This window comes from Berghia stephanieae, chromosome 1, assembly GCF_034508935.2.
Source record: "Berghia stephanieae isolate SIO BIC M18660-M18661 chromosome 1, UCSD_Bste_1.3, whole genome shotgun sequence".
NCBI classification, from domain to species: Eukaryota; Metazoa; Mollusca; class Gastropoda; order Nudibranchia; family Aeolidiidae; genus Berghia; species Berghia stephanieae.
In genome coordinates, this window is record NC_088360.1 from 78,818,235 (window position 1) to 78,832,618 (window position 14,384).

At 34.6% G+C, this 14,384-nt stretch overlaps 2 protein-coding genes across 2 annotated transcripts in view; one reads left to right on the forward strand and one right to left on the reverse strand.

Annotated features, from left to right (window-relative positions):
- The window catches only part of LOC144963490 (uncharacterized), a 12,109-nt gene extending 9,527 nt beyond the window's left edge, over nucleotides 1-2,582 (forward strand). The window contains exons 7-9 of the mRNA XM_078897568.1: nucleotides 1,205-1,349; nucleotides 2,001-2,048; nucleotides 2,383-2,582. Of these exons, the coding sequence (XP_078753694.1) occupies nucleotides 1,205-1,349; nucleotides 2,001-2,017 (162 nt within the window). The 3' untranslated portion in view covers nucleotides 2,018-2,048; nucleotides 2,383-2,582. The remainder of the gene's footprint in view (nucleotides 1-1,204; nucleotides 1,350-2,000; nucleotides 2,049-2,382) is intronic.
- A 1,284-nt stretch (nucleotides 2,583-3,866) lies between these two features.
- Nucleotides 3,867-13,792, reverse strand: LOC144963491 (uncharacterized). The gene is made up of 8 exons (XM_078897569.1): nucleotides 13,717-13,792; nucleotides 13,054-13,100; nucleotides 11,501-11,630; nucleotides 9,633-9,717; nucleotides 8,302-8,667; nucleotides 6,950-7,627; nucleotides 5,993-6,068; nucleotides 3,867-4,682 (listed from the first exon to the last, which is right to left on the reverse strand). The coding sequence occupies exons 1-5, from the start codon at nucleotides 13,790-13,792 to the stop codon at nucleotides 8,592-8,594; spliced, it is 414 nt and encodes a 137-aa protein (XP_078753695.1). The 3' UTR covers nucleotides 3,867-4,682; nucleotides 5,993-6,068; nucleotides 6,950-7,627; nucleotides 8,302-8,591.
- Between the last annotated feature and the right edge of the window lie 592 nt (nucleotides 13,793-14,384).

Below are 14,384 nucleotides of genomic sequence, written 5' to 3' on the forward strand. Positions count from 1 at the left end.
TGATGCGACTAACCTTTTTTACCCATTTAAAAATGACAGCGATGATCATGACAATGACAATAATTATGATAATGAAGGAGAAGAGGACACAATAGAAGAACACATCAGCTTGTTGGAAGGATTTTCATCACTTGTGAGACAGGAAATTTCTTGAGCAAATTGTTTGACAAAATTACCACAGAAGATTGACAATATCAAAGAGGAGTTGTTGGACAATAGACTAAAGCAAAGACAATCTTCTGTAATTGCAGATTTTTTTTTTTTTTTAATGAAAAGAAGTTTTGTATGAAATGAATTATAAACTGAACAAAACAACTCACAAACTATGTCACTAAAAAATCAGAGAAAGAAGAATTTCAAAACAGAAAACAGAAATTTTAATAATAAATCAAATACCCCCCAAAAAAAAAAAAAAAAAAAGAATAAATAAATAAACAAAACAAAACAATGAAAAAAAGGAAAAAGAAACAACAATAAATACAAAACAAACAACAATAAATACAAAACAAACAAAAATAAACATCTTAATGGGCCGTTGGCAGTCCTAAGCCTGCAAACAAATTTACAACCCAGAAGGGGATGTTTCTTACTTTTTGTAATAATAATAATAATAGTAATAATAATAATAATGATAATAATAATAATAATAATAATAATAATAATAATAATAATAATAATAATAATAATAATAATAATAATAATAATAATAATAACATCAACAACAATAATAAATTATGACACTTTAAAAGTTCCAATGATTTGAATAAGATGAGGCTAAGATAGTGTACCCCCTGTCATTAAACCTGTATACAATGACTACCTTATTATAACGACCATTTTGGCCTTGATCTTGGGTGGTCGTTATAGGCAGGTTGGACTACTTTATATACCATCGTGCAAACATTGTGCCATATTTTCAATTAAATGATTCTTTATTTGTGCGAGCAATCAATTGAAGTATTATTGAAAAGTAAATAGAAACAAAGTAGTGTAAGAGGATATAAATGAACATTGCAGGATAAATGGACTTCACCATCCCATCAGACCTTTATCTCTTTCTAATAGATCATTTGAAAGGAAACCATTTGACCTATCCAACAATTTTTGAGGACCAGGGAAAATGTTGGATAATTGCTTTCCTATTTTCCCCATCATATGTTTCTCATATCTAAGGCTGGATATTTTCATTTTCATTATCCTGTAGTGGAGCTTTACGTGCTCTCCCTGTTGGCATTCTTATAGCTGTTCCCTCTGGTGCTGGTGTTGCATTGTCTATCCTGGGAGGAAAAGTTGGATCATTGGTTGGTGTAGCTATTTCTGCCTCGCTCTTGCCACCAGCTGTAAATGCCGTGAGTTAAAAAATATTTCTTTTTCTTTATGTTTCTTGTTATGGATAAGTTTGACATAAATTCCCTCGTTTATATATATATATATATATATATATATATATATATATCTCTCTCTCTCTCTCTCTCTCTCTCTCTCTCTCTCTCTCTCTCTCTCTCTCTCTCTCTCTCTCTCTCTCTCTTTCTTTCTTTCTCTTTCTCTGTATTTTTTCTTTGCATTTTCAAAATTTTAAAGCTTATTGATATAGATGGTGATTTGATGATATAAAAAGTCCTAGTGCAAACAGATAAACGTTGAAGCACTCAGTAAAATTTTATTGTAGTAGTAAAGTAGTTTTAATATCAAATCCAAACTATTTTTTTTCGGTTAAGGAATTACTAAGGTGCTTTGTGTAGTAAATGTATCAATAATGAATACAACTTCAAAAATGAACCCTAACTACAAAATTTTAAAAAACATTTAAAGAAATGGATTCGTGTAAGGGATTGGTTAAGTTAATTTTTTTTTTGTGTGTGACATAAATGACGAGCCCTCAAGAATATTTGCTGTGGAATAATAGGCATAGACAGATTGTTTAAATGATTAAAAGGGCTAATCTGTATAATTATAATATTTAAAATTTCCATCCTTCTCCATCCTTTTCATATTTTCAGGGTCTTCTTTGGGCTAATGCTATTGTTTCAGGAATATCTTCTCCACTTGTAAGTATATTGAATTTGTGTCCAGAGAATATGGCCCTTCTGTATTTTGCTTTAAAGGGTTTCGTTGATGAATACGGATAAACAGTGATAACGATATTAATGCACTTGTCAAAGTTTTGTTTTGAACCCATCTCTGTTTATATAAAAGTATTAATTCATTGGAATATTAGAATACTACGATTGCAATATTTTCACATTTGAATGACTTTTTCATCATGTTTATGATTTTTATGTCTGAAAAGGATTAAATTGAGCTAATCGTTTATCAAATATTCTCTTTCTTGTTTTAATATGTATTTCTTTTTAACAGATATGTATTATTATACCCTGGCAGGTTGTTTCAAATGTCACCACTGATGTTGACAGATATTATAGTGCAGGTGGTCTGACATGTGAATCACTTTACGACAACGACTACCAACGTCAGTATTATTGTAGTATGGCCAAAGAGAGTGTTGTGTTGGGTTGTGTTAGCCTTCTTCTTACAATTCTTAACATCATCTGTATTATATTCATGGGTGTCATTGTTTTGAAGGTAAATATGATAAGTTGTATTATTTATTATATTAGCTATTCTTTATCTAATAAACATTCTCCGGTTTTCTATGATAGTAGAGAGTTTTATTCAGCTCTTCTATAGACTTGAATGGCTTTCAATGCTCAATTGGTAGAGCACTAGCTTCACACTCAAGATCGATCTCAGGTGCAGTCGATATATTTTCTGATTCCCCCCTGTCCACCCAGCAGTGATTGGGTAGCTGAGTTTGTTTGATCTGGTGGAATGTACTTTGCGATAGACAAGCATCCTAACCAAAGGGTTGGAAGCTGGGTGGGGTTCCTGACCTCCCATAGTGGGCAGGGGGGGTACATACTGTGTCTTCTATCCCCTTATATCTGTTTCCAACATGATTTCTGTCTCATCCCAGCACGAGCACAACCGAATGGAAGGAATACACTCAAATGTTTACAAATCAATATATACATATATAACAGTGTAAAAGACAAAAAATATAATCTCCCAAAAATATTCATTTGGCTTTTTCTCTCAAGCTAGGGTATCCGGCCAGGGCCAGGATAAAACCAAGTAATTTCATTCCAAAACAAAGACAACGCATGTTGGAAAACAGATACAGTTGGATTGAAGACACAGAAATTCCGTCTTGGCTAATGGCATCAACCAAGGGTATGACAAACCAATAGATCTCAAGAATAAGAGAAAAAAGTCAACACGAAAGAACAGTCATAGAGTGACAGGCTCTTTTTATTTTTTAGGGTTTTACGGCGCTTGCAACGCATTTAGATCAGCGCCAGTAAAGAAAATGAGATAGTGAAAAATTTTTTTAATGGATTGACAATTGAAAGCACACAAGAAAAAGTAAGACTAAGGGGAATTAGGAACAGGTGTATCAGTGTACTTGGTTTGAGATTACCTAAAGGCTACCTAAATGTCTAACTCTGTCACAAGTACAGGTCCCCACTGAGAGGAAGACACTCAAATGTTTACAAATATTTATGTAAAACAAAAATAATACAGTACAAAACAGGTGATTTACAAGATAAAAATCATCTTCTAACTATACATTTGACTGTTTCCTTCCCAGCCAGAGTACCTGGCCAGCACCAGGACAAAACCAAGTAATCTCATTCCAAGACAGAAAGAAAGCATGCTTGGAAACGGATACATGGGGGAAAGTAGACACAGTAAGTGCCTTCCTACCCATTATGGGAGGTCAGGAACTTCACCCAGGTGACCCCCGCTGTCAAAAAAAACAGAAAAACTTACAAAAAGAATAATAAATAAAAAAGAAACACAAAGGAAACATTTTCATTGTTTATTTGTAAAAAGTTGTTTGGAATGTTATTCTAATATACTACACAAGATCCTCATGAGTGCCTCTGAAATGAAAAAAAAAAGATTGATAAAGTCACGACAGCCACAACAAAATTTATTTAAATAAAGCAAATAAGTAGAGAAAGTGCAAAGTGAATACTAGGCTGCGTGCAAATGTGAACTGTGAAAAATATTTTTTAATTGATAAAGCAAATCTAGTAAAGAACAAAATACATTGTTTGGAATGTTTTGGATTTTAACCGTCTCTTCTGCCAGAATCAGAAGAAATTAAAAATATTTTTACAAAGCTATCAATCAGTGCGTATAACTATTTGAATTATTGTTTAATAAGTGGTTTTTAAAGCCATGAAATTCATTTTATTTTCCAACCTTAATTTTAGGTACAACATATATCAACCAACATAAAAATCAAAAAAGCAGTTAAACAACAACCAATCTAAACCATTTCAACATTACCACAAAAATAATTGATGCGATGCTCTTAGATAAAATATTCACAGCATCCACCAGCCGGATATAATGTCACTCGCTCAATCCCATGACCGGATGGTCGTCGGTGCGACTTGTGAAGCAGAAGTTAGTCTCTCCATGCCTGCCTGTTGCTAGCCCTATGTAGCAGCTCCGGAACCGACATCTGTCCATTCTTTTATATTGTCCAGCCACATCTTCCTTTGGTGCCCTCTTCTGTGCTGGCCTTCGACTGTGTCCTGTAGTACTGTCCTGCTCAAGCTATCGTGTCGAGTATGGTGTCCAAACCAACCGTTTTCTGCGCTTCACAGTCACTAGAAGAAAGAGAATTGCAATGGCATGAGTCTTAATGTAAAGGATATAATGTACCAACACACAAAACTGAGTACAAAAGTTTAGTCTAATTTATATAATATAGTGAGAACCAACATTTACATATATGCAGTATGACATCCAAATGCAATTATAGACCTTGTAATGTACAATGTTTTCTCTCATATTTTGAGATTATTATAACAATTAGCCCATAATAAAATGGGTTATCAGACCAGCAAGTAAGTGCATGCCTGTGAGAACTATTCATTATAATGACTGTCTAAAAGCAATAACGAAGAGTTGAGTGACGTCAATTTCGTTCTATGTATTGTTTGTTTTTGTTTTTGAGGGTTTTACGGAGCTTGCAACACATTAAGGTCATATTTTTTTTTGTTTGTTGCTTTAGGTCTCTTCCAACACAATTGAGGTTATACGAGAGACCGCTGAAACAAAAAAACAAGCAATCTAACAAAAATAGTACAAATGTAAATCAAAATCATAACCTAAAGATATCATAAGCTAAATTATAAATAACCAAGAACAAACAGACAAGATTTACAGAAAAAAAAATATCCCCTGTCAAAAATACAATCACAAACCAAAGAAGCAGGATATGCTAGTAAAGAGAAGAGGAAACGACATCACTATCGGATCGTACACCCATGCGAACATCATAGGTATATGATTCAAGGGTGATGCTCCCATCCAACTTTTAAGGTCATATCAGCGCCAGTAAAAAGGAAGAAATGGGATAGTAAAAAGTTATAGAATTCAATTAAAGCAATTAAAGGTAAGACAAAGGGGAATTCGTTCAAATAGGAAACAGATGTAGATTCCAAGAGCACACCATCAAAGTACTTAGTTTGAGATCACCTAAAAGTCTCATCCAGACACAAGCACAGGTCCCCACTAAGAGGAATACACTCAAATGTTAACAAATCAAATTTAACATGTAAATAAAACATAATACAGTACATAACAGAGAGATGATTTACAAGGAAAAAAATATCATCTCCCAAAGCAATAACTATACATTCGACTGTTTCCCTCTCAGCCAAGGACTCCGACCAAGGTTAGGACAAAACCAAGCAATCTCACTCCAAGACAAAGACAGAAAGCATGTTGGAAAACAGATATAAGGGGATAGAAGACACAGTATGTACCTCCCTGCCCGCTATGCGAGGTCAGGATCCCCACCCAGCGTTCTATGTATATGCATTAATGTGGAGGTTCATATCTTTATGTTAATACATGCTATGAATATATTATTATATCTTAGTTTTCAAACCAATCCTAGTGTACCACTTACCGATTCATATCTTTTTGTATCCTAGATATCAGGTAACTTTATACACCATTTATCTTTTGTTAAATTCGTGTGAAGCCTGGAAGGGAAAAAATCAAACTGAAATTAACGGTCATCACAACAACTTGAATTTTAAACTATAAATTAGACATGGGAATTATAAACATAAATGAAAACAATGAATAAGAATGATAACAGGAGGTATATGTTACACTATTAATCATAAAGATTAAACAGTAATACCAAACCAGGCACAGGTCTCGCGTCTCCTTAACAATAAAGATGATAGAAAACAAAGAATGGTTTAAATGGGAATGGTAGTGTGAATTAAAGGCAAGAATTTGAAAAAGACAAATTCACGCTCACCTTCGTGTTAAAACAGTTTTTAAGTGATTGAAAAACAGAAAACAAATACAAACAACAAAATAAGTTAGGTTATCAAGAATGGTCAATAACAATTTTAAAAGAAAATGACTTACCAAGGTCAACTATTAAAAGATGACTTACCAACAACGTGTACTTATTATTTGACAATAAAGAATTGAATGAGCAAGAATCTTACAAACAACGTGTACTTATTATTTGACAATAAAGAATTGAATGAGCAAGAATCTTACAAACAACGTGTACTTATTATTTGACAATAAAGAATTGAATAGCAAGAATTTATGTTATCAAAAATGATTACGTCAAAAGTAAAAATATATAAATCAATTATAAATGTTAATAAAACGATGAGATTAATTCAACTAAACATTTTAAAAGATGACTTACCAAGGTTGAAAACAGTATATTGAATAAAAAAACCATTGAGGCTCGCATTTTATAAGAATACAACATTGACTTTCTATGGCTGTTTTAGTAAAAATAATTACGATGATCAAATCGATTTGTTACCATTAATATAACTTGTTTAATAATTGTGTTTTTCTTCTGATTTATTTCCCTTTAAATACTTACTGTGCAGCTTGTGTTCTGCATGAGGGTTACTGAAAAGAAAGACTTTCATAATTCAGTGGAAAAAAAACATTTAGATAGTGTTACTCAGGTAGTTCGTTTTTACTTTTAAGGGTGTTGCCGCACTTGAGACACTTAAGTCGTCATTTCAATGCCAGTTAAAAAGAATGGGAGACTCAGGAAATTCTACATTTACATCAATTGATGGTTCGAGTGTTACTAAGCATTATTAAGTAATCTGAATATTCCCCACCATTTAGCACTTTTACTCCCTGACTATTTCCAGGCACTCAGCCCATGGAGAGGGTGGGGGAGAGGAAGTACTGTATTAACAAAAAGGATCAGTAATTATTTTATTAATGGAAATATATCCAGTAATGAACAGTATCTCCAAGCAGATGAGAACTGTGATAATGGCTGATGACATATAAAATCACTTCAGCATTTCAGCATTTATTTAGCCTATGGCCATCAGTGATGCACAGGTCTGGTTCAGTTGATTCATATAAAGCAAACATTGATATAGAGAATTTCAATCACTTACCATGCTCATTATGTTTCAATGCTTTATAATTTACAAACAGGAAAAATAAAGACTTGATTGTACAACACAACAATGGAGTAACACACCAACCATGTAGTCATTTAAAGGCGATTCACATTTTGATAAAGGATCATTACCTGAAGAAGTAAATGAATAATGCATGGTAAAACATCAAGACTATAATAATGAATATCTCATAAAAATCAATTCGTATAAATTGTCCGAGACAAATGATTACCTTCATATAAACCTTTTCCTGAAAAAAACGATAAACATTTAATACTTTGCAAAACATACTATACAAACACCAATATTATAATATCGAATTAATAATTAATTTAAATGCATAGCACTTAAAATTAATCAAATGTTTTAAACTTAAGATTTAATGATTATGCATGTCATCAAGACTCAATTCAATACATCACGCTTAACTATCAAAGCCATTCCCATAAATCATCCGCAAAAATTGTTTAAAAAAAAAAAATTACTGAACAGATGTAGGCTGAGCAAGTCAAAGTATCCGTACATCTACAGAATAGATTGCTACGATAGAAGCTGACAGAATCCAGAGAACCCTCAAAGAACCAACTAAATGTATTATGCACACAAGAGAGATGGCAAATGTCGATGGAGAAGGACCTACATCAGCTGTCATGTGAACAAAAAAATGAATAAAAATAGAAACAAAGCAAAAAAATAAAGCGGATGAATCAGGCTTTGGTTATGAAAGATAAAAATCGTGATGAATTAATTAGAAAAAAATAAATGAATATTATATTCAAGAATTGGTGTACAACACTTATTTTACCTAATGTCTATGTCATGGCTCAGCAGTACGGTCTTTGCTTCCTAACCTGAAGTCACCTTGCCAAAGCTCAATTTGCAGCCTTGGTTGTTCCCATTTTCCCTTGTAATAGTCCCTTGGGAAAAATTTTCCCCCACGGGGTGAATGAAGGGAATTTTGTGTCATTTATTTATTTTATGATTGTTATTTAAAAAAAACATCACAACCTGTTCCATCTTACTGATGTACTTGGAAATCTACGGTTGGGTTGTCCCATCCAGCTGTCAAATGCACATCATCTTTCTGAATTAATTTCACCAAACATCACATAACTGTCGTAGAGAGAGCTCCATCCTTAAATCACAAAACATTCCAAATCTGGAAACCAAGCTGAAAATGAAGATTGAGGGACAGAAAAATAGTATGTATGCATTAGACTATAGTAATAAGTGATTTGTTTTCATTTGTTCATGTCAACATATTTCCATAACATTTAATGTTCAATTCGGCAAAGTGAAATACTTGACCTCCTGCAATTAAACACCCATTCTGTCAATGTTTTAGGTAAATCCTGTTTGTGCGCAATTGTTAAAAGAGTGTAAATTCTGAGAAACTACACCATATAAAAATGCAATATTTTTATGGCTCTTGAAAAGTGGGCTCACTAAAGAATAGAATCAATATGTCAGAGATACGTCTTATAATCACCATCTAATCTCATCATCATCATCTTCGTCGTTTGAATTTAAATTCCTGTCTAGAAAAGGAATGAGTTCAAGATGATCTGTATAATATTCAACTATGTACATAGTTCAACACCAAAATATTAAATGTTTTTGATATCAGAGTACAGGCAACCCCCGCATTCTTTCTTCCTCAAGATACCTTAGATATCCTGTATAAATTTCTTATTTCAAGCCTAGACTGAAGACAGAATTGCCAACAAAAGTTAGCCAAAAACATTTTTACGCTTATGCGGAGGTCTTTACTTTTAAATTTTACAGTTGGAACAGAAACAGTGTTTGGGATCAATTCAAAGATATGGCGTAAAAAGGTGTCCTTTTCCAACAAAAATATTTAACAATATGGGACAATACACGACAGCCATTCAATTATTTCAGACAGAGGCAATGCTGTTAACGGCCAGGTACTCATCTTACATCTGAGTAAGTTGAGATTGCGACCCATTTCCAAGGACAAAATTATGTGCTGTCCAGAGCGGGGCTCGAACCCTGGACCTTTTGTTCTAAAGATGGGTGCCATGCCAAAAGACCACATAGAAGCATTTTAATGTATAGAATTATATAACATAATACAATGTTGAAACTTTGACCAAATTGATTCTCACTACTTACCAAGTTGGTGCTCCATGAGAATAATGAAACTTCAGTACTGTATTATGAATGATTAGATTCACCATCTTAAACAGTCTTGATGGGGCTGTAAAGTAAAAAAAAAATTTGCGTTATAATCCATTATTTACATTTTTCTCTCAGCTGGCCAGGTCTGTGACACCTTTCTTCCCAGGAGCCGAGATCCCGTTTTATATACCGCCAGCTTAAAGCAGACCTGCCTACGACTACGAACAATTAAATTAGTAAAATTACGAAATTGTGGCTCCAGTTTCAGAATTCATGAGCATATCTAAGTCAAAGATTAATTGAAAATGAACGTTGATCTCAGAATAAAATGATTTTTAAAAGGTAAATAAAAAGAATACGATTTATATCTCCTAAAAATGACGAATTTTTAAATGTTCAAAGGCAGGCCTGATTTTTCGGTCCCGTGCCGCTCCAGCTCTAACTCACTCAACCCTAACACTGACGATATCCGTAGTTTACCGGGGTTACTTTTACCCCATGCCTATTTATTACATTTTTATGAGACAAATTATAGACTTAGTATCAAAGCTAACGTTTTTAGTTATTTTCATGTTAATAAGAGTTGAATAAAAAAAAAAGTATGTACATGTTCATTTTTAATGCATTTTTTCCAATTTTGAACGGTAGCAAAAATCTCTAGGATTGAGTGGATTATAACCCAGCCTGCTCCATGTCTCACCATTATCGGGGAAACACCCACATTAACGTGGCGAGGAGGTGCGACTACGGAATTCCACCATGACAAATGGCTACTTTAGCAGGCCGCCCGGATCCGATCAAAGATCGAACCACTCCACCACCCGCCCAATGTACAAAAGAAATTGCAACTTGGGCAACCGCTACCATCTTTGCAATCAAGTATGCACACTGAGTCGCCAATGCCACAGTAAACGTGGACATACAACCCCTAATACTGGACTTCAAGCGATTACCACCCAGCAGACCAAGTCGACGACGTACAGAGTCTACAGAGTAGTCCTAGATAGAAGACGAAACACAAAGAAGCCCGAAAGAAACCACTAGCCCGTGCACAATAGAAGGGGGTTGTAAACAGAGACAGGGACCTAGTCCACCATCAGTGATGCACACCTTCCATCCACTTCATGAAGTAATAGCGCAAGTCAAGCATTTACCATGCTCATTGCGCTTTCCCAAATACTTCATAACACTTAGGGGTTCACACACCACACTGTAGCCATCTAGCAGCGATTCACATTTTAAATGGTAACTCAGTTCCTGAAAAAGAAACGCATGGGAAATGATTAGACATAATACCACCACTCCAAGCATCCGGGTTAGACAGACCACGGCCTTCTCCTGAAAAATAAGAAAAAAATAGTACATAGCAAATCATAAAAAATCACCATCATCACCACGACCACCTCACCACGACCATCACACCACCCACCATCACACCATCACACCATCACCACCACCACCATCACACCATCACCACCACCACCATCACACCATCACCACCACCATCCATCACCCACCCATCACCACCACCACCACACATAAAAAAAAATATACAAAAAAGAAAAGAAAAGAAAAATCACAACCATCCCCATAAATCATCCGAAAAATAGAAAAAAAAACACATGTCAGACTGGGCACCATTAACCAACCACCCACAGAATAGATCGCTACGATAGAAGACGACACACCCAAAGTACCCAAACCCCAACTAAATACGCGCAAACAGAAGGGGTGTGGGATGGAGGAAACCACGGCTGCCATGTAAACAACATAAAATAAAACAAAACATAAAATGGATGATTCAGGCTCTGGTTATGAAAAAAAAAAAAGTAAGAAAGCATATAAAATTATACTTTACTTACAAAACATCATCATCACCAGCTCCATCGAATTGAAGACTTGGAAATCCACGGCAGGGGGGCCCACCCAGCTAAGAAATCCGCATAATCTTTCCAATGAAGACCGCCAGCCAGCACCACACGTCCTTCCAACCTGAAAAGAAAAGAAAGAATGGTGGACAGAAATTTAATACGTACACATCCACATCCGTGTGTAGTAATCAGTGACTTGTATTCATTTGTTGTTGATATTAACATTTTTACAAGCTGTCGATTGTCAATTTTCACAGAGATGTCAACCATTGCGAATTTCACATGACTATCACGCATTGGCTTTTTTTTTTCTCTTTAAAAATGACATAGCCTCCTAACCTGGATATTAAACTTCAAATTAGATTGGAAGACGTAATAATATTGCTGGTGTTTTTCGGCTTCTTGTTTTTTACTCTGATGGTGATGCTGGTGATGATGTTATTGTGGATAATAATAATAATAATAATAATAATATAATAATAATAATAATAATAATAATAATAATAATAATAATATAATAATAATAATAATAATAATAATAATAATAATAATAATAATAATAATAATAATAATAATAATAAACACTCCATTTCGGACCCAAAGGTCCAAACTTCAAGACCGGTTCTAGCGGCGCATTGTTGAGTTTTTGAAGAAAAAAAACTCTCTACTCGTATTCTCTCACCATATGCATATTCAATTGTAAAATGAGTGCGGGTCTTTAGCAGCGTTGTCTCTGTCTGAAAAAGTGTAATATCGCCTAACAGGCGTCATGTGTCGGCTTACATTTTAAGTGTTGTGGTTGGCGAGGGACCCGGTGTAAAGCGCTTTGGGGACGTTTAGTGGATACAGCGCTATATAAAAGTTTAAGTTAAAAAAAAAAAAGTTGTTAACGTATCCAGCTACCCAATCACTGCTGAGTGGGTATGGAGGTCAGAAACTAACCTCGACTTCACCGGGATCAATGCCCGCTCTAGTTTGCTATGCCCAGGATCAATTTCGGTTCCTTTGCGTGTGAAGCGCGTGCTCTACCAACTAAGCTATCGGGATCCCGAGCTGTAGATGGAACGAAGTTGATGTCATTCAGCTCTTTATTATTATTTTTTGCCAGCCATTTTTGTGACGAGTTCTCACTAAAATTTATCAATTAAGCTATAAACGTTCAAGGTTACACATAGTTATATCCTGCTGGCGGATGTTGTGGGTATTTTAGCTAAACGCACACCATCAATTTAAAAAGTCCATCTTTACTCCTAAGGTTGGCATTTCCATTTGAGGTGATAAAGTGAAAATTATTTTCTTTTCTTTGTTTCTTTTGTTTTTTCACGGGTGGGGGAACACGGTTTTTTGTTTTCATTTTTTGTTTTTCTCACCCAATGCCATTGTACATGTGTAAAAACCATTCACAACCCGAAGTGTGTCCCTAAACATATCTATAAATAGTATGAGATTCCTCTCTCCCGTAATGAATAGTTTTAAAGAACTCACGACCTTTTGCGTTTGTGTTATTAAAGAGAGAAAAATTGGTGATAACTTATCAACCATACCCGAGTCAAGTATTTGATGTCATGTAAACCAACCAGCCCCACAGATCCTGAGCATCACTCACTATTCAGTATCATAATGAATAACCACTTCGTTAAGAAATACATGGTGTCAGGTGGCTCCATGCAATACTCTTCAACAGTCGTAACGTCTCTTCCTTCCTAATGACGCATGGTAACTAAGTAACACTGGCTCTAAACTATCGGAACAATGGCGGACGCCATATGAAATATTTCTCCGGCGAGCATAAAAGCGTATCCAGAGGGGTGAAAAAAAAATTTGATCATGTTTTGACTTTTACACATTTTGGTCACAAGGCATATGAAAAGTTCTAGCCAGCATGAAGAATAAAAAGTACAGATTTTCTTTGTTTAGAACCAAGATGGCCGCCGTTGCCGGTCGGCGTGACATCAGACTACTGAATCCAATTCCCTCATCAATGTGTCAAAATATTCTGATAAATGCTCACAAACAATGACGATGATCGGATATGTAGAAGGAATGAAGTTGAAGTCATTCCGCTCTTTATCATTGTTTTTAGACCTCCATTTAAATGCTTAGTTCTCACTAATTATATCAATCAGACTAAATAAACGTCCAAAGGTACACGCAGTTCTGTGTGTTGGTACAATTCATTAGGCTGACAGATGTTGTGAGTATTTTACCAAAGTCCATAGCATCAATTAAAGGGAGGGACGTTATCAACTCTTCAACTTTCTTCACATGGTAATCAACAGACATATGACGTAATCCATTATGTTACTTAGTGGATATTTTTATACCTGTGTACTATATTGCAGTGGAATGTTGCATAGCTAATACATATATCCACGATCCAAAGAAAATAATAATCAGAACTTGATATCCATAAATTAAAACATATTCTTCTCGAAGTTTATATATATATATATATATATATATATATATATATATATATAATATATATATATATATATATATATATATATATATATATATATATATATATATATACACACAGTAGTAAGAAGCCCGCAATTTCGCAGGGAAAGAACTATTTTCATTCGATATTATACCCACCATCATTTAATGAGGGCAGATTGGTAAACAACGTTGTCTGTGTAACTTGGTACATCCTCTGTTGATTTTTTCTGTGTGGCCTCAACATTAAATGTAAGCCACTATAGTCTCTGACCCGTGACACAGCAACATACAGTTGTCCGTATGTGAAAACAGGTTGTGGAAAGAAAATCAACTGCTAAAATAAACCTGAAGTAGCAGACGTGAGCAGAGTTGAAAGACGACCCTGGGATCGAGAACTTACCTTAAATTACAGTACTCTGGTGATTATGTT